The 27,295-nt window shown below is 44.2% G+C and overlaps 2 protein-coding genes across 4 annotated transcripts; both read left to right on the top strand.

Moving 5' to 3' along the window:
- Positions 1-1,668: 1,668 nt before the first annotated feature.
- LOC134516382 (2-oxoglutarate receptor 1-like) lies at positions 1,669-11,386 on the top strand. 3 transcript variants are annotated; one of them, XR_010071305.1, is made up of 4 exons: positions 1,669-1,800; positions 4,553-6,355; positions 6,714-8,827; positions 10,748-11,386. XR_010071305.1 is itself a non-coding variant. In XM_063336521.1 (2 exons), exon 2 carries the CDS (start codon positions 4,568-4,570, stop codon positions 5,564-5,566), a length of 999 nt encoding a protein of 332 aa, XP_063192591.1. In that variant the 5' UTR covers positions 1,669-1,800; positions 4,553-4,567; the 3' UTR covers positions 5,567-6,409. The 3 variants fall into 3 exon arrangements, 1 of the variants encoding a protein (XP_063192591.1); XR_010071304.1 differs by lacking the exon at positions 10,748-11,386 and having other exon boundaries at positions 6,714-9,227; XM_063336521.1 differs by lacking the exons at positions 6,714-8,827; positions 10,748-11,386 and having other exon boundaries at positions 4,553-6,409.
- LOC134516394 (2-oxoglutarate receptor 1-like) lies at positions 1,706-26,574 on the top strand. Its single transcript, XM_063336529.1, has 5 exons — positions 1,706-1,800; positions 20,108-20,444; positions 23,212-23,439; positions 23,964-24,116; positions 25,511-26,574. The coding sequence occupies exon 5, from the start codon at positions 25,533-25,535 to the stop codon at positions 26,505-26,507; it is 975 nt and encodes a 324-aa protein (XP_063192599.1). The 5' UTR covers positions 1,706-1,800; positions 20,108-20,444; positions 23,212-23,439; positions 23,964-24,116; positions 25,511-25,532; the 3' UTR covers positions 26,508-26,574.
- The last annotated feature ends 721 nt before the right edge of the window (positions 26,575-27,295 follow it).

Genomic DNA, 27,295 nt, shown 5'->3' with positions numbered 1-27,295 from the left:
AGGACAGTTATGCAACCATATTAAAAGTTATATTTACTAAATAATTTGAGCCTGATTCGCCGTTACATTATGCAGTACCTAATTGCTCATGTTTCCAGGTTCACAGCTCTTATCATCAGGAGAAAGTAAATAATAGCTTCAAACGAGATCTGAAATTAAGTTCAGTGTTGGAAAACATTCAAGTTCTTTTTAGCCTCATCTAAACATTTCCCTCTCAAGATAATAACTTTCCTACCTGTTCAGAGAAGTTTGCAAATATTTAATTCAAAATCAAATCTGGAATGCTTATGCTTTTGAAAATGTTTTCTTCATGGGGGAAAAAAAAAAAAAAAAGAAAAAGAAAACAAAAAGAAAAGAGAGAAGCCTGAAACTGGTGTAAGGATCACTGCTTTGAAACAAGCTGAAAGTCAACAGAGCACAGTTAGCCCAAGAGTCAAAACCTGTTGAAGAGGAAGAGGGAGAGAAGATCAAGCAAAATGTGTAAATAAATACTGCCTGTGTAGGAGACCTCCACAAGGTCATAGTCTCAGCTAGCACCACACACTGGAAAGCTAAGTCACCCCATAAATTCTGTAACTACAGCACCGTGATTACCCTGGCATCTCGGAGTAGTGCTCCTCACAGTTCACTGTGCAAAGGGCACGCCAGAAGGTGCCTGTGCCCTTCTTCCCTCTCCAAAGGGAGAGGAGATTTCGGCTAGTTCCTTCTTGAGGACTGGCCATCACGTTTGGGGAAGTGCTGGTCTTTCTTCCGCTTTATTGCCTGGATATTTGGAAACTGTAACATGCTGCAGATCACACAGCAGGTTGTGTGTTTTTTCAAACCATATGCAAAGGCAGCACATAGTTTGAGTTCCTTCCTGGGCTTCTTTGTTCCTCTGACCTCTGGACAAGTCATGCCAACAAATAAGGGTATTACCCATGTAATATAGTCAGGACTGTTGTCTGGCAGAGTCATGCAATCCCTTTCTCCAGCAAAGTGCTCCTCCAGCCAGGTTGCCCTCACAAGCACATGGTCTTAGATACCTCTGCCAGACACAAGACCCTGCTTGTGCCCCAGTTACACAATCCCTTCTCTTCCGAGAGCCAGGTCCCTCCCTGCAGAAGGGGGAGCTGGTCCCACCAAGCTCCCAGTTTGGAGACCATGGGTACCTTCACCCTCCTTGAGAGGTGCGGGTTGGATCTCAGCTCCTAGCATCCACCAAGCCCTCTGCAGGGCAGCTCCTGCCAGTTTGAAACCTGCTCCCTGCATCTCCCACCTCTCCTATACCGTGCTCTGGGACCCGGAGAGCAGATACTCCTTCAGGCAGGCATTGCGGTAGTGCTGCTTCTCCCTGCCGGAGTGCTGCTGGCCTGCCTCCCTCGCCGAGGGCTGGAAGCGCCCGTAACAAACCGCTCCAGCCAAACCGGACGGGTTGCAGGCAGTCCCAACCAATTTTACCAGTGACACAGAGCAGGTCCCCACGTCCCACACAGGCAGCAGAGGCCAGACAAGAGGAGAGCTGACACCTGCACAGCCCCGCTGCCGGGGACGTGACAGCTAGCCCGCAGGTAGGCGAGTGGGGTCAGAGCTGCTCTCGCTCAGCTCCGTGGAGCCCACGCCACCTTCGCCTGGCAGAGACCTGGGACCGGAGGCAGAGCATTCCCGCAACCTGCCCAATAGCCCGGGGGAGCTGCTACGGCTTTCCCAGACGGTCTCACTGCACACCTGCGGAATTCAAAAGCAAACTCTGCCAGCTGGAGTAGGATATTTAAGGAACCAGTTATGAAGAGGAGAGAAGACAACACCAAGGATTTACAGGTAAAATGCATATTTTGATTTAAAGGTGTGAACTTAGACGTCAGGTGAAGTGGACAGAAATGAGCAAAGGGTTACAGGATGATGGAAGTATGGAACAAATTAAACTTATCTGGGATGCATCCAGTACTCAGGTTGAATTTTCTCTTTCTTCATGGAGATACCTCCCTGAATTATAAAGGGTAAGGGAAGGAGGGCTTACATCTTCATCCCTAAATATATCATTTGCGTCTCAAATCTGAGCCAGTGGAAGAGCCGAACACTGCGAGTGAAATCCTATTTAATTTATTCAGCAACACATCTGTGTGAAATATAGTCCAATTACAGGTATTAGGTTACTTTGCCATGGCTGCAGCCATTTGGCTTTTATTTCCAGCAGGCTCTAATTAAATTATCACAATGCGGGAGCAGACAAGTTTCCCTTATACGTGACTGCAATTAAAGACATGCAATCACAACATTTTTTAAAGTGACTCCAATCAATTGGTTACAGTAAAGAATACCATGTAATAGAGCAGTGACTCCACCGCTAAGACTGAAAGAGGGTTTCTATTTCAATAACCTAGTTCCCTTTTATTACGAGTTCTGCTCTTGGATAATTTATTTAAAGTTCATTATGTGTCTACAGCATATATCATTTGCCCTCAGCTTGGGCTGCAGAAGTCCCATTATGGCCAATTACTTAGTGTGATAAAATCTGCCACAGTACAAACTGTTCCTTAATTAGATTTAAGTTTTGTCTAAATTCTATTTGTAATTCAGACAGCAAAATAATAAGGCCGACAGCAAAGACTTGCTGTCTCCTTTCTTCGCTCCCTGTGCCAACCTGTAAGGTTGGATGTAATCTTAGGGTATTCCAGAACCAAGACCCCACACCCGTGTGATTTTCTTGCAATATTTGTCCCCCGCTTCACCTTTCCATAACCAGGGCTTGGGAGTGGCCTGGCCCATGGGGGGAATTCCTCAACCCAAATCCAGCCCTATCAGATACCTCACCGACAGCAAAGGGGATGGCTCTGAAAGCGCCTGAGAGCCTGTGGCTGTCGGTAGGGACTGCAGCGGCGGAGTGCCACTGCCGCGCTCTTTGACCATCGTAGGTACTTGCTCTCCAGCCCCTGTAGGTTTCCTGCAGCAGCACACTGGTTGGTGGGGAATAAAAAAAAAAAAAAATGCTGCTGACAAAATGGTAGTCCTACAAAACCACGAAGAAAGTGATGCGGGAAGCAGCACCCAGCCGTGCCCTTCAGCTTGCTTAAGAACCGTGCACTGTAAACACTGCGGCGTGCACAGCCCCGGTGCTTCCAGCAGCAGACAGCACGCCGTGACCTGCCACTGCAGGATGGAGGGCTTTGCTGTTAGCCCAGTTAACCATTAGCCATATCAGAGGCTTCAAGTCTGTTTGGGGATGATAGTATCGCTGCGTTACTTCTTAACTGAGTTAGAGCCACTGGATTTATCCAAACCATCCCCTGCATCATCCCCAGCAATAAGAAGAGATTTGAAGCTGGTTTGTTCTTTAAAAACAAAGGCCAATGTTTGGCATGCATCTCCGGAAGCTCCAGCTTCAGTTTTCAAAGTGTTTTAAGTACTTTTGAACCAAATGTTCTACACAAATTTGAATTCAAATCCTGCAACCTGTCTCTGTGAGATCTCACGAGTGAGGATAGAAGCTACATCAAGAAAATTCAGAGTGGAACAAGAAATAGACATGGTGATTCAGTAGGATCCATTTAGACGGACCCAGGCCAAAGTAATTTGAGGACAGGCACCGTCCTGTAAGAAGTTGCATTCCTCTGTAAAAAAATTAAGATGGAGATTTATTCTTTTTTTTCGATCAAAACATTTACTCCACTTGAAAAGAAAGAAGGCATTCACACATATGCACTTACTGGATGGCGTGTTAGCACTTATCTGACACGTGCTTCAGTGGCCCCGTATTTTCTGTTGTAGAGACTATATACCAGGCTACCTTTACTTCCCTTGAATCCTGCTCAAGTCCCTTGTTGTATCTTGCAAATGGCTGCTTTGCAAAGTTGGATGAATTTATTCCGATGTTTCGCAAAACTTCTATCTAAGACTAATGTCAAAGCAAAACACCATTTGAAAATTTTGCAGGGATAGAAATTTACATAGCGGCTAATGACAAGCCTAAAAATAACCTATTTCTTTGCAACATCAATCTTGTTAATGAACTAAAAGAATTAAATATTGCTCTATCAGTTGTTTCCAAGGAGCAGGGAGAAAAATGTTAACTAACTCCAGGATCAAAAAGAATATGGAAACATTTCAACATCCCCCCTGTTTTCCACTTAATTAACAAGGCTGCAAATAGCTTTTATGGAGCAGTTATGGTCTGGACATTCTGCTCTGTCTTTTGGTCAGTAGCACAACATGACTAGCCTGTCCTTCTTCTCTGCTGATGAGAGCAGAACTTTATATACCAGGGGGGACACATCACACACTGTGGGGCTGGGAATCCCCTATATTACAACTTCATTGTGCCTGTGCAGACCCTTCCATGAAAATATATATTTTAAAATAAAATTGTATCTACCTCTGTATGGATATGATAAAATCCCTGTAGATCGGGATCAACTCTCACCAAAGCAGCAAGGCCTTTCCTTATTCAATAAAGGCGTTTAACAGTGGCACTGATGGGAAGTCGAAAGTAAAGACCTGATCATTAGTTGTTTTTAATGGACTAAGAGAAGGTCTTATCTGTCAGTGAACACTAAACATTTCCCTCTTCCTTAAGTGCTAAGGAAAAATCATGAACACAACAAATGACGACTCAGCCAACCCCACCACCTGGCAAGACACTGAAGGTGATTTTCCCAACTGCACTGATGTGGAAGTTGGTCTGAAGACTTTGTACCTCCCCATTATGTATAGCATCATCTTCCTGGTGGGATTTCCGGGAAACGTCATCGCGATTTGTGTTTACAGCTTCAAGATGAGGCCTTGGAAGAGCAGCACCATAATCATGCTGAACCTGGCTCTCACAGACCTGCTCTACCTCACCAGCCTTCCCTTCCTGATACACTACTATGCCAGCGGGGAGCACTGGATATTTGGTGAATTCATGTGCAAGTTCATCCGCTTCGGCTTCCACTTCAACTTGTACAGCAGCATCCTCTTCCTCACCTGCTTCAGTGCCTTCCGCTATGTAGTGATTGTCCACCCTATGAAGTTCTTCCACATCCAGAGGAAGCGGTGGACAGTGGTAGTTTGCACAGCCATTTGGGTGATCTCACTGGCAGCTGTCAGCCCCGTCCACTTCTTGATCTCCTTAAAAGAGGCACAAAACAGATCTTTATGCCTCGACCTTACCAGCTCTGAAAACCTGGGCACAATCAGGTGGTATAACTGGCTGCTGACGATGTTTGCCTTCTTCTTGCCCTTGCTGACGGTGACTCTGTGCTACGTGCTCATTATTTACACCTTGGCTACCGGGCCCCACACGCGGGCTTGCTACAAACAAAAGGCTCGCAGACTCGCTGTCGTCCTCTTGGTGGTCTTCTATGTGTGCTTCCTCCCCTTTCACGTCTTTCGGGCGGCTCGGGTTGAACTACGGTTGTGTCCAGCCAACTGTCAGCTCGAGAAACAAATCCACTCCATCTATATCATCTTTCGGCCACTGGCTGCGCTCAACACATGTGGAAACCTGCTACTTTATGTCGTGATTGGAGGTAACTTCCAGCAGGCTGTCCTCTCTCTTTCAAGGTGTAAGTGCAGCAAATATATCCAGCAGCCCAGGAGCAACAATTAAGTGGCCAAGTCAGAAATCGCATTAAAGTTATGCAGGAATCCCTTGAAGAAAATCCCAGCAAACCCAGGACAGCTTTGCTGCTGTAAGCTCCTGCCAAGGCAGGTGTGGTGATATGGCAGCAAGAATTGCAGCTGGCGTCACCCTCTCCCTGCAGTAGAGCACTTGTCAAAAAGCTGTCTCGGGAGCAGGTTTATATATACCTTTCTTAGCAACCAAAGAAAGAGGAGTGAAAAGAAAAGATTGTAAGCCACCTCAAAGGTGAAATTTAAAACCACCCAACCAGACTGTTTCCAAAGACATTTGGGAAATGCAGGGTTCTCTTGCTCCGGGGCTTTGTGGTTGATTACAGAAACATGGAAAGCTTAGTCTGGACATGAGAACAACTTCCATTGATTTCAGTGTTGTCACTGATGTAGTGCTTTGTTTATTACAGCCCGAGCGAAACCGAGTAGATATTGTCACGGATACTGAAGCCACTGAATTACATACTTAGAAAGCACCTAGATAAATCAGATGTTTTCAAATTACATGGACCTGATGAACTTCAGCATAGGGCACTGAGGAACTGGATGGTGAAATCTCAGAACTGGCCTAGGAGAGGATGAGAGGAGTACCAGAGGAGGACATACATGGTGAATTTAAGGAGATACAGATATATAGATATATAAAAGGAGATAGATATCTATATACATGGGAAAAATGGAGGAACAAGGAATTAACAGTCGTGTTAACCTCAGAAAAATACCGAAACAGACAATCAGATGGGAAGTCTACAGAGGATGAATACAGGTGAGTACCAGCCAGTATGGACTTATCAGCTATGTGCAATCCCAGGTCATTCTGTTTTCCTACTACAGCAAATTAACAGGCTTGTACATGAAGGAAAAGACAATGTCATATATCTTGACTCCAGAAGAAGTTTTGACACTGTCTGAGATGACAGTCTTGTGTGGAAGGTAAGGCAACAGTCTGCAGGAAATTTGCCAGTTACAAAGTTGAGCTCAGAGCAGAGATATTAGTGATTTACTATCAAAGTAGGGGGAGCCACTGAGTGGTGATTTCACCAGTCTGTCCTGGGTTTAGGGATATTTAGTGTTTTCCTTAACAAATGGGATGATGAAATAAAGTCTGGTTATTATATTTGCAGGTGACATGAAGCTGAGAGGACAAAATTAAGTTGACAAATTGCAACTACGGGCTGAAAAAACACAGGATGCAATTAGGCAGTGACAGATGCAAAGTTCTGTGTTTAAGTAGAAATAATGAACTGTGCAAACACAAAAGGAGAAAAAAACCCCACCTGTTTAGGTAGCAGTTTGGCAGAGAAAGATCTGTCGTTACTGTGAATCACAGGCTGGACAGGAGCCGACAGTTTCAGTGGGCTGACAGTGTCTGCTGTGGCAAAAAGGGCAGATGCAATGTTGTGATGTATAAAAAAGAATATGATGTGCGAGATGTGTGTAGCAGCCCTTACACCCTTTGCAGCACTGTTCCCCTCCCAGCTGGAACATCATGCCCAGCCTTCGAGGCTGACCTTCAGGGGAGACACAGATGAGAGGAGCATGGCAAGACCACTCAGTGGAATGTCCCGAGGGGAAGGAACCGTACAGGAAACCAAATGGTATTCAAATCCCTCAAGGGCAGATACCAGGAAAGACTTTATCTCAACGACTGGTGATGAAGCCCTGGTGAGGACAAGAGAAGCCCCCACAGCCACGTGTCTCTAGGAGCAGGCTAGCCAGACACTGAGCAAGAGGGACACAAGCCTGCCTGCCTTCTGGAGGTCCCTTTTGGCCACAAGGCTTTGCAATTAGGCATACACTGCAGATAGCTTTGGTGCCAGCAAAACAAGCAGTGCCCAGGAGCATCACCAGCACCAGAGCTTGTCCCACCACGCTGCCATGGGTCTCCTTGGGCTGGCAGCTGGCCGGAAGTGACCAGCAAAGCCCAGGCACCTGCACTAGCACTGGCACACAGGAGCCTAAGTAGGACAAACCATGACACCGTAGTGTTTAACATGCCTTGTGGATATCTAAAATACTTTATTTGGTAAAGGCTCAACCACCAGATATATCTTTCAGAAGCAGTGCTATAGGCCTTTTGACATGTTTTCTATTTTAGATTGTCCTCTTCTGTATCATTGTTGAAGTCTGAATTTTACAGGTTGCCACTAGATGGTGATCAATCATGGTCAAGCTACCTGGTTTCACGTACACATGGTTGATTCAAATCCACATTTACACAAATACAGAAGATGATTCACATGAAATAAATCTTTTCTGACATAGATTCATAACATCCCAGCTCTCCAACATGGCCAAACATGCACTGCACAAACTCTCTTCCTTTTCCACCTAAGTGAAAGCACAAGATGTGTCTACCACTTACACATACACATCTGGAGCGGATTAAAAATTATCTTTTTTTCCTCTCTCAGAGCATTTTTAATTCTTGTTCGCAGAAGCTCTTCCTTCTCAAGCCCAAGCTGAGCTTATCACATACAAGCAGAAGCTCTTCAGTACAACTACACATACAATATAAAATGGAGCAGCTAAAGGTAAAACGTGTGAAATGGAAGTGTTCAAGGCTTTCCGTCTCTAACGGCAAGAGTGACAGTCCCACGATTTCAGAGACTTGGAGAGGGGCTACCTTTTTACATCCTCCTCCTCTCTTCCTATCTCACCTGCTCATCCACCACCTCTCTTCATTCAGTTTGGGGTGAAATAGCTGATTTTTAAGTGCCAGACTAGATTAGGGAATGATCCTGGGAGCTGTAGTTTGCCGGTGGGGCAAGAACCTCCAGGAGAAGGGCAGTCACATCTTCCAGCAGCATGGCTGGCTCTGGAAAAGGAGAAAAGCTCAAGCTCAGTGAAGGCTTTTTTAAAGCATTCAAGGACTGCTCAGGTGCTCTGTAGGACTGAGAGATCATTATCTCATGTGACTCATTCCTTTTGCGTACTGTGAAGGGTGACATCTCGATAGCTTCTATTTTTAGCAGCTGTTAAGTTTACTGCTGAAACAAAGATAAGTGCTTCGATTGCAGTAAACAGGAGACACTTTCCAAGCTCTGTACACAGTGTGACAACACAGCTACATAAATTACTACACTATTGCAGGCTAATTCACAGCATAGTTATGCTCCAGTAACCAGGCTTCTGTCAAAAGTCTCTGGTAGGTTTGTCTGCAAAGACAGTCCTGTCGACTCAAGCACGCTGCTCTCTGCCTGGGACCGCAGAGGGACCAAGAGAATAGCTTTGCAAGGTAAACCTCTCATGGGGGCTGTCAACTCTGATGATGCTAAAGATGAAATTTTGGAATTGCCGACTGCTTTTGTAGGCGTGTCGAACCTTATTCTTCCACGGTGACTCACGCGCTGTCACAGATTGCAGCACAGCTATTTTCTAACCTTAACTGTTCAGGAAGGCAATCAGCAATTTTTTTTCCTTTTCTCCTCAAATCATGTATTCCCTTAAGAAGTGAAAGCAAACAACCCTCCTTGTACTCAAACTTCCCAGGGAGCGAAAATACTGACTGTAACGTTCTGCATGAAAAAAAAAATAAAATATCGCAAAATCTGTCCTAATCCGGCTGCATCTAGCTGCCATTCAAGCAATTCTGTGTCGTACTGAACACCTAAGAAGAGAGTGTGAAGCAGACTGCGTGTAGCATCAAAGTGAATAGCTTAGTAAACAGCTAGTAGAGAGAAAGGCTCAAATAGCTTGAGAACGGTCTGCCCTTACAAGGTGTGTCTTACAAGGCTGCGATTTTATCCCCATGCAATGGTATGCGGAGTTGGGATGCTGCTGCATTAGCCGTACAGTGTAACTGCACGGCAGTGATCCACCACATGAAGCGGAGGGTAGTGCCAGGCTCACCACTGAGTCATTTAGACCTCAGATAGATGCTGTCATTTTGCTGATAAGGCTAAGCGAGCAGAATAATCTTTGAGTGACTGCTTCCATCTGTCGGTATTTTCTACTCCGAAAGTGCGGGTTGAGTGAACCTAAACTTTAAAGCAGCAAACAACAAATGAACACACCGCTATTCAACTCCTACCAGCCCCAAACTGCGTTTGCCTTTCCCTGCCAGCGGAGAAGGAGGAGAGATGTAAAGGAAAATACTTTGTGTGTTCCCTCACAGCTCCCTTACGTTTTGTGAAAGTAAAGGCATTCAGCAGTGCCAGCTGATGCCACTTCAATGTAAAGGACGCACAACCAAGTCCAGGAAGGAAAAAAAGAGTTTACCCTACAGAAAATTTATTTCAATGCCTGTTTTCTGAATAGCAACTGGAAAAGAGCAGTACTTTTGACTAAGGTGTCTGCTGACTTGATGCTCTAGCCTGCTGGGTGCTGCGGTGGAGAGCAGAGAGAGCTGGATGCCTCCTAAAGCAGGAGAACAAAAAAAAAAAAAAATCTTGCTTTTAGTCAGAGCTGTACTTTGAGGCCCAGAAGGAGAAAACGTAAAGTAGGTAAACACTGAGTTAAGTGTCTTTCCAAAATAAAATTTAAAGCTGAAATGCTGATTTTTTTATAACACACAGAGGGAACATGATTTTTCAGGGCTGCTGCAGGCAAGTATAATGCAGAGTATGTTTGATTCATCATTGCTAGAACCTTAAAAAGCATTTGAATTTAAAGGTATTTTATCTTCTAAGATCTCTACTTGGTTTCTTTACTCCCCAAAACGGTTGATATCACTGATTTCTAAACCAAAAGAGAAAAGGTTGCCTGGAAGCTATAGTGTACTGGCAATGCTCTTAACTCTTACAAGGAGAACGAAGTTCTGAGCTTCTGGGTTTTTTTTTTAAAAGGGAAAGATGTGTTTTTCCAAATTATTTTATTGATTTCCTTTTACTTTGTAAAAGAGTGAAAGAAGATAAGGTGAAAAAGAAAGAAATACAACTTTGTGCACAGACAGACAACGCCATAAAGCAAGGTAGAAGGTATAGCTCTTGGAGACAACTTTCTTCACGTGTTTTCATACGGCTGTATTTCCAGCGCACTCCCTGCTACCCAAATTAGCAAACCTGATGCCAGGTTACTCGGTCCTTCCCTCTCCCTTCACCACATCCAGCCTGTTGCTGAAGACCCATCAGCTTTTTGGAAAAATTATTAGGAAATTCACCCTGTCCCTTCTAATGGTTCTGCCAAAATCTTTGTTGTTCCTCTTTACCCCTGATAGGCACGAGCTAGTTGGCTGCATCCTAGAGCACTTTCAAGCCAATTCCTCTGCATCTGGGAGAATCCATATTTTGTCGGTGGATCTGTGATAAGATATTTTGGTATTACCGCAAGAGCACCCAGTGACATTCTCACATCACTCCTCCAGTTTTCAAGGACTTCCATGGTGCCAGCCACTGTGCAAAGCGATGCCCTGGACCTGCAGCTGACAGGGCTAGAAAACACCTTCTCTGGGGGTGCCTCAAAGGGCATTCAAGGTAAAGCCTCCTGCTCTGCTCTTGTTACAGACCTGTTAAGCTGGGCAAAAAAGGAGGTGATGTGGCACAAAGAAGGGAAGCATTATGGGTGGATTTATTTCCTAGCCCGAAATGATCCCACAGGGGCAATTTTCCACTGAGTGAGGCAGGCTGGCCCAATCACTTTCGGCCTCAGCAATAATGAAGAAGGCCTAGCAGACAGTGGCATACAAATCCACTGTGCAACAATTTCAAGCAATAAACCTTTTTGAAAATTCCTTTTTTCCCTTTGCTTCATCATGCTTTTTATCAACGGGAAGTTATCTTAACAGACAAGGCAGCAGCACCTGCCTACAGGAGTTTCCTCACATTTACCTTTCTGCTAGTAAGTTGCTCTGAGATATTTATATTGCTCTGAGATATTTATATATTGCCCCTATTTTACAGGTGATGAAACTGAGGCATAGTGGATTTAAGTGACTTGCCTCCAGTCACAAAGCAAATTAGCAGCCAAGCAGGGAAGAGATCAGTTCCTAGCCCAGAGCTTTTACAAAGTGCATTTTAGGCTTAGGGTAAGATTTTCAAGGGAGTCTTGATTGCTCAGTTGTGGCACTTCAGTAATAAAAGTTGAGTTAGAGCAGTGACTGTGCTATTCAGGCCCCAGTTCATCCCCAACATCATACTCTGCATCTGTGGAAGAAGCACTTCTGTTTTCCTTCAGAGAAGATTTTGGGGGACCAGCTCTTTATCACCAAAGTCATTTGGTCACACTGCATGTGACAGAATCACAGAATTGCCTGGGTTGGAATGGACCTTTCAGATCATCTAGTCCAACCATCAAACCGTCAAACCATCAACCATCGGATCTCAGCCGAAAGCCAGTAATTAGCTGTATTCATCCCATTTACAGGTTTGTATCAAGTATTTGTTAATTTGGAGGTTAACACACAATATTAGCAGCATATAGGGAAACCTTTCAGGCTGAAAGATGTGCATCACACCACAGGGTGGGAAGCTGTTCTCTGTGGGGTATAAAAGGTCAGAAATAGGTTCCATAACTAGTGAGCTGCCTTCACCCAAGGGGCAGGGTCCCACTACTCACCACGTACTTATGCCGATGCTGGGAGAGCGCATGGGTTGAGCTAACACTCCTCAGAGCTGGGGCCAGCCCCCTCCCTGCACACCCTTGTTCAGATCCAGAGGCCCATGTTCTGCCTTCAGACGCGGACGTCAGAACTTCTCTTAACGGAGTTAAGATGCAGATTTTTTCATACACCTCCTAAATTTCCATCCTCACTGCTATTCAACATGATTAATGCAGCTACACTAACTCATTAGAGCTAAATATTTGGCCAACAAATGCCGGTGAAAATCTAAATCTCTCCCTCTGCCAGGAAAAAATCCTAGCAGACATAACTTTTTTTCCCAAAATGCAAACCTGAATCTCACTGAGGGAAGGGAACGACAGCAACGGGGCATCGTGCTTACTGTAAACACCAGGAAGATCAGCCCTGCAGTAATTGCAGGCTGTGCCCAAGGGGCTCCAGCCTCCCGTACTCCCGCAGCTGGGCCCCGCAGGTGCTATAATTCAAATTCCCACTAGAGGGTAGGCAAAACTCTTCCCTTAAAAGGATCGCTCTGGAAAAGCATAAGTATGCGGGAAAACGGTGTCTGATTTGGTAAAGGAGGTCTGGGCTGGAGGATAGGAAGCAGAAAATAGGAAAAGGAAGAACAAAAAGATGTTCATACCACCTGCGAGAGTGAGGTGGGAGCATCGTTCCAGCTTCCTCTAAAGAAGCACAAGCTCTAGTTTATATCTTTATATCAAATACAGCTGGAGTGGCTATGTGGGTATAAACATGTAAATCGTAAATCAAATACAGCTGATCTTGCCCCCGTGGATGTTATCTTACAAACAGTGATAGGAGCCAGTTAAGTATATCAAACAGTTAGAAAGGATAAATATAGGGAATTAGAGTTTATCCACTTCAGGGCAACAGTGAATTCATCCCCTCCTGAATGCCTGGCCAAAAATATCAAACCGTGGGTTTATCTCTCTCTTATTACTGACCACTCTACTATTGCAGGAAATAATGGCTTGCATTTTCTCCTCACACATTTCTCCACTGCTGAAATGCAAACAGGTTTCTCTCAACCTTGCTGCAGGAGTGGAAAGTATGGCTGTCATCAACATGTCTTCCTCTTCTTGGTCTCCCCAAAAGAGCAGATCCTTCTCCAGGTGAGCCTGACTGTCTGAGGGAGCTTCCTGCATTGCAGATAAGGGCACTGGAAAAAGATTTGGTCACCACACATCTTGCTTCTCCAAAGCAGGCTTTCACATCGATTCAACAAGACCGATGCTAGGGAAGCCAAAGCAATTCGGAGTTTATTTTCTAATTTAGTCACAGATCCACAAAGATGGCCTGAGACCCAGAAGGACCACCTTTGTGAGCTAAATGGTATTTTTGAATGCTAAACAAGGATTTGATTTGATCTTCTTAAACTTGCTTATGCTGACAGAGGTAAGAACCAAAGAAGACCCATCAAAGAAGCGGAGCTCTCAGAGGCTTTCCTGAGGCTGGGACGCCTTCCACAGCTAGGATAATTAAAGGCTGAATTAACTGTACTTTGGAAGATTGGCATGGCAATGTCTTCTACCACAAGCGCTACTCTATTTCATCTCCCCCCTGGACAGACATGGGCTTTTGAAAGGAAACGTTGTCCCCCTGTTCTGGGTGGGTCCCATCTGCTGGTCCCACATAGTCTTGAGGGTGGCAATGACTCTCCCTCCAGAGTGAGATGATGAAACTGGATGAGACATGGCACTACAGGCGGTAGTCTCCACAGTTGTCACATCAAAGGCTAAACAGGAGGTGTGCCCGGAGAAGGATTACATTTGTGGCCCTAATGAGCCAAAGAAAGGAGCCCTTCAGGCAGCAGCATGTGTTTTCACTGCATTAAGGCATGCGAATCCATTGCAAAGAGACTTTCACAGCACAATATTGGAAGCAAAGGAAGAAGCATTAATCCTGAAAGACAGCCGTGCCAAATGAGGTTAAATTATATATTCTCTATCTGACTTGTACTGTTAAGGTGTCAATGATAGCTCTGCTGGATGCTGGCATGGGCTAAGGAGAGGTATCTGGTATTTGGCACCGGGCTGCATTTGGTGTCTACTAGACCATTTCAAGAGATCACATTTATCTACCCTATGGTTATCAATACCTTTACCACCTGTCCTTGCCATGCTAACTGCTTCAAGTGATGTTGATCTGATGGAAAAATCTCCTGTCTTCATCACTCTGGGAAAAAAAAAAGGAATATTTTATTGAAAATACAAAAGTCTGTGACAGCAGGTGAAAAGTAAAAACCTCTCTTGCAGGGAGTCAAGAAGCTGGATTTGGTAAGGAACAGAAGGATCTTGGCAGATGTGGTCTTTCACCAAGTAGTTGCCTCAGGGAGGCAGTTGATGTTAAATTTTGTACAAAATTTCCTTTTCTTGTATGAATTAAAGATACTGACATATAGAGAGATGACCTTTATTCTGCGACCCTCTTACCTATTCACTTTTGAGGCCTTCACTTTGAAGGCTGTTCCATCAGTTTAACAAAGGTTAAACCACACTTGTGGCTTCAGCTGTACAGTAAGTCTTCCTTGTTGCTGTCTTTCAGGGGTCCATGAAATGCATCATCTCATCAACACAAGTTTCCACCCTAAAACTTTCTGCTCCAAGGTAGATGAGCTAGAGATACTAGAGGGTGAAATGCCCAACTAAGCAGCAGCAAAACCAGGTCTTCAAAGAAAGAATAAACTGTATCGCTGCTGAACCCTCTTTCTGTTGCTTGCTTGGCCCTTTCTGGTAGACAATTTATTGCTAGTGTTTTCAATTCTCAGAGAAGTAAGGAGGAGGGCCAGCAGAACTGCTACCTGGGTCTTCCGTAGGTCAGACTGTGGCCTGCTCAGGGGCCTGGTTGACACAGTCCCTTGGGAAGCAGTCCTGAAGGGCAAAGGAGTCCAGGAAGGCTGGACATCCTTCAAGATGTAACTCTTAAAAGCTCAGGAGCTGGCCATCCCCATCTGCTGAGAGATGAGCCAGCAGGGAAGAAGACTGACCTGGCTGAACGGAGAGCTTTGGCTCCAACTCAGGAGAAAAAGGAGAGTTTATGACCTTTGGAATAAGGGACAGGCAACTCAGGAGGACTGCAAGAATTGTGTGAGGTTATGCAGGGAGAAAACAAGAAGGGCCAAAGCCCAACTAGAACTTAATCTGGCTGCTGCCGTAAAAGACAGTTAAAAATGTTTCTATAAATACATTAACAACAAAAGGAGGGCTAAGGAGAATCTCCGGCCTTTATTGACTGTGGGTGGAAACATAGTGACAAAGGATGAGGAAAAGGCTGAAGTACTTAGTAATTTCTTTGCCTCAGTCTTTAATAGTAAGACCAATTGTTCTTTGGGTACCCAGCCCCCTGAATTGGAAGACAGGCTCAGGGAGCAGAATGAAGCCTCCATAATCCAAGGGCAATCAAAACGTTTCATGTGAATGTCTTGAATCTATCAAAAATGTTGATAGAAACCAAGTAGGCAGCATCCAGGCTAGCTACCCAGCTAGCCAACCAGTCCCAGAAAGAGAACGGGGAAGCCAGTGATGGTGGGATGCAGAGGGCTGCTGCATCATCCATCAGGATGGTTTAGCATCATCCAGTTCCTTTCTTGGGATGGACCAGGTTTCTCTCTGAAATGCTCTGGGAGGGGGACACAAGAGACACAAAACTTGATATTTTGCTTCTTTTCTCAGATTTCGCACAAAAGCCGTGCTGGGAGCCATGGCTAAGCTGCTACTCCAGGCACAGATAATACTGATGGGAGTTTCTAGGAGAGAAGTGCAAGGCCCGGCTCTAGGATGTTTAGCATGGCAAAATTTTCCATCCAAGTCCAGATTATGCAGTGAGCTCATCCTTATTATATTCACTAGTGATTTGGTCAATGGAGTAGAAAGTATACCCTTTAAGCATGCAGATGACAAGTGAGGGGACTGCTGGCATGCTGGCGGACAGCATTAGATTCAAAGCAATTTACAGAAATTGGAGAAATGGTCTGAAAAAAGCAGGACGCAATACAATGAGGAGAGATGCAAAATTTATGTTTGTAGGAAAATGATCAAAAATGCACAAATCTGGACTATCTGCTTAGGCAGCAGTACCGCAGCAAAGAATCGAAGGGCTACGCAGGTCATAAGCCGAACATCAGTCAAATATGTCGTGCTGTTGTGAAAAGGGCAAACAGCAGAATGGGACTTGGAAATAACAACACAGACTGCCAGGCAGGATGAGTAACTCTTCTGCTCTGGTAAACGTGTCTCCTGGGGTGGCATGTCTGGTCCAACACCACACTTCAAGAAGGACAGGGACTTGCTGGACAGGGAGCAGAACAGAGGTTCAAAAAAACCCAAACCAAACCAAACCAAAACAAGTTTGTGTGACTGAGAGTTGTTCAGTCTATGAGAAGTACCACTGACGAAAAGATCATGGTGACCTTCACACATGTCACCTGTATCCAGAAAGCAGAATGCCCCCTGCTAGGACTAGGTTGGGAAGATGTTGGACATGGGGCAATACGTCCTGTGGGCACAGAGAAGCAGAGAAGTTTGGTAAAGAGAAGATTTTAGAAGAGGTTGGAAAAGAATCTGCTGGGCCGGCCAAGGATATGACTCTGTCTGGGGCAGCTGATGGACAGCATGTCCTGAGGAGCTTCCTTCTACCTCACCTCCTGCAACGCCATGGGCAAAACACTTTTGAATCAGGACAGAAGATTTCAGGAAAGGCAAGCATCTTGCTGCACACACCAAGATAATTCCTCAGAGAAGGGAGGTGTCTGAGCTCAGCTCCTTGCAGTGGTTGTGCCTGGAAAGCCAATGGATGAGATATTTTTCTGGGGTGAATTAACTTGGCTCCAAAGCCAGTGGAGATTTGTATGTTGGCAAAATGCAGAGTAATGGCTGAAATACCTGGCCTGACCCCAAACACCCTAACCACACAGGGCATTGTATTTTTTATATCCTTCAACACATTTATCATATATCACTTTATATCATTTCAGTTTATTGCAAACTATTAAATAGTCTTTTTTGAAAAACCAAAAAGCCAGGGTCAAGCGCACAGAGCTTCTAATTGTCTTATTTTCTCACTTTTCTTGAGACGTGTAATCTTCTGTCCCATGGTGATGTGATTTCTTCCATCTCCCTCCTATTGCACACTTTAATAGATAACTGTCACAGTATTTAGAATAGGCAGTGCCAGCTCTGAAAGCGACGACAAAAATACACTGCATCATTATTTCTGTACCACTGGGTTTCTGTAAACACTGCATTTGCTTGTGAAGGTAGCCAGGTTAACTGCTTTCTGCTAACTGTTTGCTTGTGTCCAGAGTGAAATGCACATCCTCATCTCTTGCTTTACTAGGTATTTCTCTTCGAAGATAATGCTCCAGCAGCAACTAGTTCCACTGCAGATGGTGGCAAAACGTTACTTTCTGAATTATGTGACTCTGATTTTCCAGTGCTCCATGATTTTTTGCGTTTGGCCTATACAAACCAATGCGGTCTGTTCACTGCTCTGTCTTCAGAATGACAGAATGACATTCACAGCAGAGATCCCCAGCTGACCCAGGCATGGTGAGTAAGTGTGACACTGTGTTAGTTCAAATCCTGCAAAGCGCAGAGGGAGGAGATCTGACCAAAGCCCAGGAGTGGCCCTGAAGCTCTTGGTGAAAGGTAGCATAGAAAGGCAAAGCAAGAGAAAGCCTCTGGAGAGAAGTGCACCTCTCTTTCCTATATTTGATTTAGATGAGCGCAAAATAGCCAGAGGAAAAAATGTTAGGTTTTAAAAAAATGAAAGTATGAATTCCCCAGGCTCAGCTTGCATGAATTATCTCTTTGAAGGCTAGTTCAACAGCCCGCACTTCCACCCAATCTGAATAGTTGGAGAGCCATTTAATTGCCTGAGGATAATAATACTTAGCATTTAAGCATCATTTAAAGAGCACAAGACTCTTTCAAAGGCAGTGAAGCTGCATGACTCTGGGGATGAAGCCGGCAGAGCAAGGCTGGGCAAGCGGGGGAGCAGAGAGAGCTGCCTTCACACTCCCATGCTGGCACAGAGGTTTCTGTACCAGAGGGGATGCAACGGGAAGGGTTTGGGGTGAGGAGCCTGAACCCCTTCCCTGTTTACACAGCTCTCTGTGCAAGGGAGGTTTCTCCGAAAAATACGAGACCTTTGACTCCGCACTCAAGTGATGATTCGCAGAGCATTTCCTCTGTCTATTTTGCTGCTGTGGTCTAGCTACCTCCTAATTTCACTTTGACTGAGAATTGTTTCTGCTTATTGCTTAATGATAGTAAAATCCTACCTGATAATTACCTTACCTTATCAGAAACAAGCACTAGTAATGCAAACAACTAATTTACCAGTTTATAACTTTAGTGATTGTGTAAATAAAAGAATTAAAAGAGATTAAGCTTGGGAGGGAAATGGTGCTTTTAAAATATGAAGTGCGTCCTACATACAAGGCTGAGCTCCCTTCGCTGTCCTCCCTGTGCTCCTCTTGGCACCAGTCCTGCTGGGAAAGGCTCATTTCCGAATTTCGGCAGGTGGGAGCTGGGCACAGAGGGAGATCAGAACAGTAATGAGGAGACCCAGGGTCCTTCTGCCGAGAGCCAGGCATTAGCTAAGGGCTCGTGTTAGCTGAGGGAATGGTACCTGGCTAGTAGAAAGGCTCGTCTTTGGCAGTGTATATTAAACACATGTAGAGGGCTGGATGGTACAAGTCACTTGCTGAAGACAAAGCTTTATCGGAGTGGCCTAAGGCAAAGGGCAGCCTTTCCTTCGCTTGCCATAGCACCCTGCGAACAAATTACAAGAGCGTCAGCAGCACAACAGAATATATCTTCAATGACTGAAAACTTGCTTGTACGCTGGAGGTCACATTAACAGCACCCTTTGCTGCATCCTGTACTGGCACATTACTGGAAGCCAAGGATGTATATCTCATCTCACAAGAATTTAGAGGCTGCTTTGTCTTGGAATTGAAAAAAAAAAAACCCAAAATAACAAGGCAGCAAATTGGTCCTCTCTGTTTTCAGGCCGACTAAGCTGGGTCATTTGCAGGAAATGCCCCATTACCTAAAACAATTACAACTGTTGTCACATCTCCGATGAGTTTAGTTTGGCTTTTAGTGTCTGCTGGGAAAACTTTAACTGGCGCAGCTGCTGTGTTTAAGGCCACTTCATAGCTGGGTGCTCCTGCAGCGCTTTTTATTCACGGTTTATGGCCTTGCCCGTGCTGTACCAAGGTACCTGAGCACGTACTGGCTTTGAGCAGGCAAATCGTCTGCGCCATTGTCTTTCCTCTCCCCACCCCCCATGGGGCAACTCGCCTTCTCAAAGTTCAGCGCTTGTCTAAGGGCTGCAGCAGATCTCATCTTCTATGCCCTGTAGTCGATGAGCACCAATTCACTTCAAGGACTAATATTAGCCGTAAAAGAGTGCCTCGGATCCATACAGGCTATTTTTGGAACTGTATCGAACTACTTCTGCTCAGCTGATGTGGCAGCAGCATTGCGTATATTCCAGATTATATATGCATTTTTCCTAAGGTAAAATATTCCTTTCCAGAAGTTTTCATTAACAGTCTCTATTACCTGCATAATTGGATGGCAGCATTTAACTGTGATTAATTTAGAGTTACTGTGCATTGAGGGATTAAAAAAATGCTGCCCTTACCAGTCTGTCTCAGGGGAGAAATACGAAGGGAGAGCTGGAGCTGATTTGCCCATGCGATGAAGACGCACGGTATCATTCTCAACAGAACCGAGCGCCTCCCAACCGTGGTCTGATAACAACTGTAATTAGGTATTCAATCACACACAGAGTAAGATCAGCCAGACCAGCGTATGTCTGCTAAGGAAAATAGCCCATGGAAAGATTATATGTTTGCTGAACCAAAAGTAAAACGTATAATGGAAGCTCTTAACATTCTGGAGCCTAGCCTTTGCCCAGCAAACTGCCTATTTTCCTACATAGTTATTAATCAGAGCTGTCTTTGCCATTTCTACTGTGCCGCACCAGGTGCTGTCATGTCTGAAGATCTGACTCTGAAAGGAGTCTTCCATTCATGCCTGTGGATTTTAGATCCGGTTTTATGAGATGAAAACAGCCTCTGCACTGGAGGACCCTCATACCCACAAGTCCTAATTACAATCGGGTTCAGCAGTGATGCTGGGACACCGCAAAAAGCCTTGCTACGACCTCTTCCACCCCAAAGCCCACAAAAGCCAACAGGCAGACCATTCATGGAAAGAGACATTGTCTGCAACCAGCCACAAACCAAAATAAAAGTATTGGACTTCGTTCTCCACGCCTGTATTTTAGCCTGGAAGCTTTTGAAGCAGACTGCGTGCTCCAGGTATGCAAACTCGTCTGTCATCCTCTGCATCCTGTTCGCCCTGCCATCACAGAAATTAAAATACAATATGAAAAGACGATCCTATTTGCGTGATGCACTCTGGGGTAACTGACCCACCCTACCGCGTAAAGTTTTAAGAGGAAATCTTCAATTAATAATTGTGCCACCAAATCATTCCAGTTTCCTTTGTATACAGTGACTAAGAGCAATGTTTATATGCACACATGAACGCCGCAGGATTTTATAATGGCGGTTTCAGGAAAGGTGCAAATAGCTTGCTTTTTGCTGTTGGATTACTGGTCTTGGCAATTCTTATCCATACTCATTAAATTAGGGGAAATGACAGCCTATCTGATAAATCAATGCATCCTGCCTGGAAGACTGTTGAAACAAGAGATGAGTGCTGTCTCTCAGGGGGGGACCATTGCTGGAGAGTAGCTTCAGCTGCGGGTGGCTGCTTGCCGGTAATGGTGGAAGAAACACCATTCCACATCAGGAACCCACCGTGCAACCTCGCTGTCAGCACGAGCTGGTCTACCTCTGCTGTCTTCTTCTTGCCCCGATCAGTCTCTCTCACTGCTTCCCATGGGTCCTGGAGCCCACACATCCATGAGAGGAGCCCCAGCTCCTCACCAAAGAAAGCTAACCCAAGAATAAGAAAACTGGTTTATTTTTAGTCAGCTCGCTTATCCAACACATCCCATGGGGCCATTGAAAACATGTGGTTTAGGATGAGAGGAGGGAGGTGGTGCTGCCAACTCTTTTGACAGCAGCCTGCAATTAGAGTCACTTAAGTCAAGTGTGAAACTACAGGGTATTTTGATTTCCCCCCAATGCTTGTAGAGCGGGGCAGTGTGAGGATAGCCTGAAAGCACAAAAAGGGCCATGTTTTTGGTAAGGATCAGATTGGTCTACCTATGGGCAGACTTTAAATGTCCAGGGACATGAGGTGGAGAAATTACTGCTAAAGAGAAAAGGTCCACAGACTAAAGAGCTGAAAGCCACACTGCAGGACAAGCCTTTATTCATAGAGATCCTACACGACGCCAGGCAAGTGATTTCAATCAGATATTCACAACTGACCCTTGTTAGTTTATGCATAATTTCCCTGGGGCCTGTCACGAGCCCCTGGGCCAGTCGCATGGTTGCAATCGAAGCCAGTGTTTCCGAAGGTCCATGTGCAATGAAGAGTTGCTGAAACCCTGGTGAAGGGTGGAGGGAGGCTGCAGGGAGGCAGGAACCACATGCTCTCTACAGCTGATGATGAGACAAGATTTGGGTAAGCTAAGGAGCACAGCTCGGTCTCCATGCAGAGCAGCTCTGCATGAATGACCTTCTATTAGTCATCCTCTCTTGAAATTGATCGGAAACTGGGTGTTTTATTTTGTTTTCCTGCCCAGAGTCGGATACTCAGAGGTGACCTCAGTGCCTGCGCGAGAACCCAGAGCCCCAAATCCCGGGCAGCTCTGGGCCACGGTGCCAGGAAAGCCCATTTCTGCTTCACAGAAAGCACTGCCACCGCCAAGGAAGGATAAATACCAGCCACTGCTGCACAGGTTTTCTATTGCTCAGGGGTATAATGGATTAAGTAGTGGATGCATTAAATGATCCCTAACTATAATTAGCTCCCCCTGTGCTTATAACACTACAGCCTCATACAAATGGTTTCTAATGACACATGCAGTGTCTAGGAACAGGGTAATAGCTATTTAAACAGTTGCTGATCCCTGAGCTGGTACACGACAGTGTATTTTACAATTACTGAGAAACTTTGGACATTTTTTAAAAGTGCTCTGGGCATTGACCTAGAGAAAAGCTTGGTCAGATGAGAACAGAGATGATGCCCTTCCCCTAATGGTAACAGATAGATAATGTGCTAGTTGTCAGACATTACCGCTGCCCCAGTCTTGATTGTCCCCGTTACCACTCTTTCCCTGCAGTATGATTAGCAAAACAGATAGCCTTCTTCTAACTCATGCCTACGATACAGGCACTCAAGGAGAGCCAAGACAGTCTTCCAAAAAATATTCTTCTCTGCGTGGTTCTCAGTAACTACACTAATATACATACTGTTCAGAAATGAAACCTTGCTCGTTTAATACTGCATCATAAGCCTCATTACCAAGCAGGACGTATAAAATGTACCAAGGTCAAAAGGCTGCCGACCATGCTGGGCAGCCGGGGCCTCTTTGCTTCGACCAGGTTGCAAGTTCAGACATTGAAGCCAGCAGTTTCAAAATTCAAGATGCCATAACTTTTTTTCTTTTTAAATTATAATCTCTTTTCCTCTTGTTCCTCGAGCTAAGAATGATAATGAGATATTTATTCAAGAACAGTCTTTTGGTTCAAGAAGTATGGAAAATTGCAGCTCTGTGAATCACGAAGCCCGAAAGCAAAGACTCAAAAGAAGACAAGTTTGCAACTTCAGCTACCCCAGTAATAACCAGACAACACTAATTACAGATATTTTATTCACCAAAAATAAGCAGAAAATTTGCCACAGTTCCTGAAAAGCACACCATGCCAAAAGAAACCTTCGTTTCTTACATGAGATGAAAATTGTACTTTGAAATTTGTTTTTAATGAAGACAGTATGTCATAACATTTTTCACCTGGCCTTGAAATGGCAACACGTCTTATGCACTTTGGTGATCAAGTTTCACTTTACAGGAAATGAAGAACAGATTTAATTTTCTCTTTTATAAACACATGCACGCACACATACACACTAATTTAAATGTGATCCGCTGCTATTTGAATACTACAGGTCTACCTCGGCACGCAGAACTGCTGCCAGCAAAGCGTGATCTGAAGGCAAGACAGCATGAATGACAGAGGGCAAAAGAGACCTCATACAGCCACCCACATCTAAGAGCTGATGCCTGAGCCAGTAACAGGTTTTCTACCAGTCTCCTAATTTACGGCCACATGGAGTCTCGGTCTGCCAGGGAGTGAATGTATATGGTCGCAAAGCCGTACTAAAACCAGCTTCACTGTAAGTAAGACATAAATACATTTCATTTGTAGTGCTTTTTGCTCAAAGCAGTATCAAAGGGAGAAGCAGAATTGCAAGTTTTCAGGTAAGCAGTATTTCTCCATCTTCAATTCGGAAGGTTCAAGATTGCAGTGAAGAACCGATCAGCAGTGCAGGAAAACTAAACTGGGGATGAATCAAATATTCTAGAAAATTTTGTCAAACTTTACTTGAAATATACCAATGAGAGGCATAAATGTGGGTGACAGTGGTATTGCCACACAGCAGAAACGAGAGAAAATGTGTATATCCCTAGCTTTTGTCTGAATGTAAATCTGGATTTGTTTAAAACAAGCTTCATTGCCTTTACCTAATGAATCTTTGCAAAGCTGCTATGCCAGAGCTAACATTCACGTTGAAAAGCATTAGTGTTTTAACTAAATTATGGGGAGACTGTTCAAATTTCTCTCTGAAGTGCTCCTGGGTAACAAAGTGATACCCATCTTTCTGAGTGGTTATGAAGAAATAATTCCTTTTTTTCCCAGCTTTAATGACTGGCTTTGTCAGAGAAAATTTGTCATGTTCTGCCAGTCATTAGGATAATGCAGAAACATCCATACAAGTAACAGGCTAAATGCTGTTAACTGAGTCACATCAAAACCTAATTCTATACACAGGATTTCCAGGACCACAATAAGGTACACTTCTGTCTTTTTTTCTTTTCTCTTTTTCTTTTTTTTTTCTTTTTTAATGCGATGACTTCATCCTACATGTCCAATGTAATGTTGGTTTAGCTTACAGACTGTGTTTCTGGGACAAGAGAGAGGAATTTGGCCTTGGTAGTGTGCTGTCTAGCACTTTATGAAGTCACTTTAAAATATTTTCTCAGATGGACTAGGTTAGGATCTGGAGGAATGGTGCTCACCTGAGATGTTGAAGACCCACAGTGGCACACCTCTTGCCTCACTTGAGACATCTAAAGGTTAGACATTCAGGTCTGAACTAGTCACCTTGAGCTGCCTTTTTCATCAATGGAAAGAAATAGGTATGCCAAAAAGAGTAAATAATTTATCTTAGAAACCTCTCTTCTAGGAAGATACATAATGTCCTGGAGGAACCTACAACTCTCCCTTGATGATAAAGGGGGGCTTAGGATGACTGGCTCCACTTTAAGCATCTAACTTTTTGATATCTGAAGTTAGATGAGATGATTTTCATCCCTGGCTACCATTCTTTCAGGTTAAAATGCTACCAAGAAAGGTTATGTCTTGAACTCACTGTGGAGAGATCCAAATTGGACATGGCAGACAACAAACTTCATCAGAGACAAGTCTGTCTAGTTCCAATTGGCACAAAATGTGAAGGAAGATCAGTGCCTTCACTCAGTATCTGTGCTTTCCACCTTCCCTCTGTGCTTTGAGAAACAGTCTTTAATCACTTAAATCAGTTTTATGCCATTATGAAGCTTGATTTTTTTTAAAAAAGTAATCATTCATACGAGTTTTATACTCTGATGACTCCAAGAGAGTAACATCATATTCAGGGAACAAACTATGATCGTCAGGTTATGGGAGCACCAGGTCCTCAGATCTGTATCTTTTGGTTTTCAAAACCAAAATCTTTTGGTTTTCTCTGGTTTCGTAAGCACAAAACACCAATTAGTTCAGATTAATGAAGATCAGATATGGGTATGGCTCTACTTTCTGAAAGGCTAGGACTAATTCACACACAGTTTTGCAAAATCTAAGTCCAAAGTCTCTCTAGCTACCTAAATGTGTGCTTCCTACTCCTGAAGGTTTGCAGATAAGCAGTAATTGTCTTCTTCAAAGTAGGAGGTTAAGTAAAGCAAGAGTAATATTAATCATTATCAATATTAATCATTATCAAAATTAAACATAAAGGAGAGAGAAGGGTGAAATTAAACTTTTGAGTGGGGTTATCTTGTTCAGAGCTGGGTGCATTAGCAAATCCTCGTTCCCTCCCTCTACTATGCCTTGTCAAACATACAACATGTGCTCCAGCCACAAAAGATTTAACTGAATGCATTTGTCCCAACCAATCAATTAAAACTAACCATCTGATTTTTGTAAAGCTTTAAGAAGATTTCTGCAAACATGGCATCTGAACGCAACAGCAATTTTACTGCTCTGCCAGGCCACGCAGACCCGTTGACAAGCTGCAACGATGAAGATTTCTTACAGGTGAAATCCTATCTCTCCGTCCTTTACGGCCTCATCTTCCTGGTGTGCTTCCCAGGGAACATCGTGACAATTTTTGTTTACTTTGTCAAGATGAGACCCTGGAAAAGCAGCACCATCATTATGTTAAACCTGGCTATCACTGACCTATTATATATAGCCACGCTTCCTTTCTTTATACACTACTCTGCTAATGGAAATAACTGGATTTTTGGAAACTTCATGTGCAAGTTTATTCACCTTTGTTTCTACTTCAACATGTACAGTGGTATTATCTTCCTTAGCTGCTTCAGCATCTTCCGTTTTTTTGTAGTTGTCCACCCAATTAAATGCTTTTTTGTTCAAAAACGAAGATGGGCAGTGGTGACTTGCGTAGTAGTTTGGGTGATTTCCCTGGTGGCCATCAGCCCCTTGGGCATCTTGATTGACACGAGGCATAAGCAGAACAGGACGATCTGCCCAGACCTAGCTACTGCTGAGGACCTTGACACTAGTCGGTGGTATAACTGGCTGTTAACGGTGTTTGCCTTCTTCTTGCCCTTGCTGACGGTGACTCTGTGCTACGCGCTCATTATTTACACCTTGGCTACCGGGCCCCACACGCGGGCTTGCTACAAACAAAAGGCTCGCAGACTTGCCATTGTCCTTTTGGTGGTCTTCTATGTGTGCTTCCTCCCCTTCCACATCTTCCAAGGGATTCGGCTGGAGCTCCGAGTACAACCGGTTAGCTGCCACATGAAGAACACGATCTTTTTAATGTTTATTATAGCTAAACCTTTAGCAGCGCTAAATACTTTTGGAAACTTACTGCTCTATGTAGTGATGGGAGACAACTTCCAGCAGGCGATCTTCTCACTCCTCAAGTTTCGGACAAACAAGAACTTGAAGTAGAAGTGATTGATGCCATAAAAGAGTTATGGAGGAATGGTCCAAACCTGCCTTCAACCAGCCAGGCACAACCTCACTGCCATCAGAGTACTCAGGTTAACCCTGCCAATGCTGAAGGAGCGTTAATCTGTTCTGTGTTTTGGAGTTGCAAATTGATCATCAAAAGAGAAAACTTATAAACTTAACTTTAAAATAAAAGGATTTAAATAAAATACTAAAAAATTAAATGTGAAACTTCTCAGAAATTTCTCTGTATTTGCTTCCTGAATCCTTGATACCTCTTTTGGAGAATGGCCAACGGTTCCAGAAAAAAAATAAAATAGTTTCTTATTAGTGGCAGATATAGGTTCGGGGTGGGAGTAATTTAATTTAATTTTAGTAATTTAGAAGTTAAGTGTCTAGTCTAGGCTAGGTGCCTGCCTTTGACTTGTTTCCTAAGCAATGGAGAGAGGTAAGACCCTCCAGAGTGCAATTCATTACACCTATTTTAGACTTGTAGAAGGTTCATCTCACCTCCCTGGAGACACTGACAGGGTAGGTGTATGCATATAAGCTAATCACCTGGTCCTCCCTTTATAATTTCCCATAATAGGGGAGAGAAATAATCAGTTTTAGAGTGTGATTCACCCAATTATTCTTGATGCCTACAGTTGGACAAGATGAATCATGACCTAGAAGTGCCTGTTTCTCTCCATTGACCATAAGAGGTAGGTAGATCAGACACAGACCCAAATGTTCATGCCTGCCTTTACACAGCTGAGGCCCAGCTCTAGCAGAGTGGGATGGATCAC

The sequence above is a fragment of the Chroicocephalus ridibundus genome, chromosome 1, assembly GCF_963924245.1.
Source record: "Chroicocephalus ridibundus chromosome 1, bChrRid1.1, whole genome shotgun sequence".
In the NCBI taxonomy this organism is placed as follows: domain Eukaryota; kingdom Metazoa; phylum Chordata; class Aves; order Charadriiformes; family Laridae; genus Chroicocephalus; species Chroicocephalus ridibundus.
The sequence above is the reverse complement of the archived record's forward strand: the minus strand, read 5'-3'. Positions and strand labels throughout refer to the sequence as shown.

Coding starts and splice junctions, on each gene's coding strand:
- LOC134516382 (XM_063336521.1), top strand. CDS start 4,568: ATGAACACAACAAATGACGACTCAGCCAACCCCACCACCTGGCAAGAC.
- LOC134516394 (XM_063336529.1), top strand. CDS start 25,533: ATGGCATCTGAACGCAACAGCAATTTTACTGCTCTGCCAGGCCACGCA.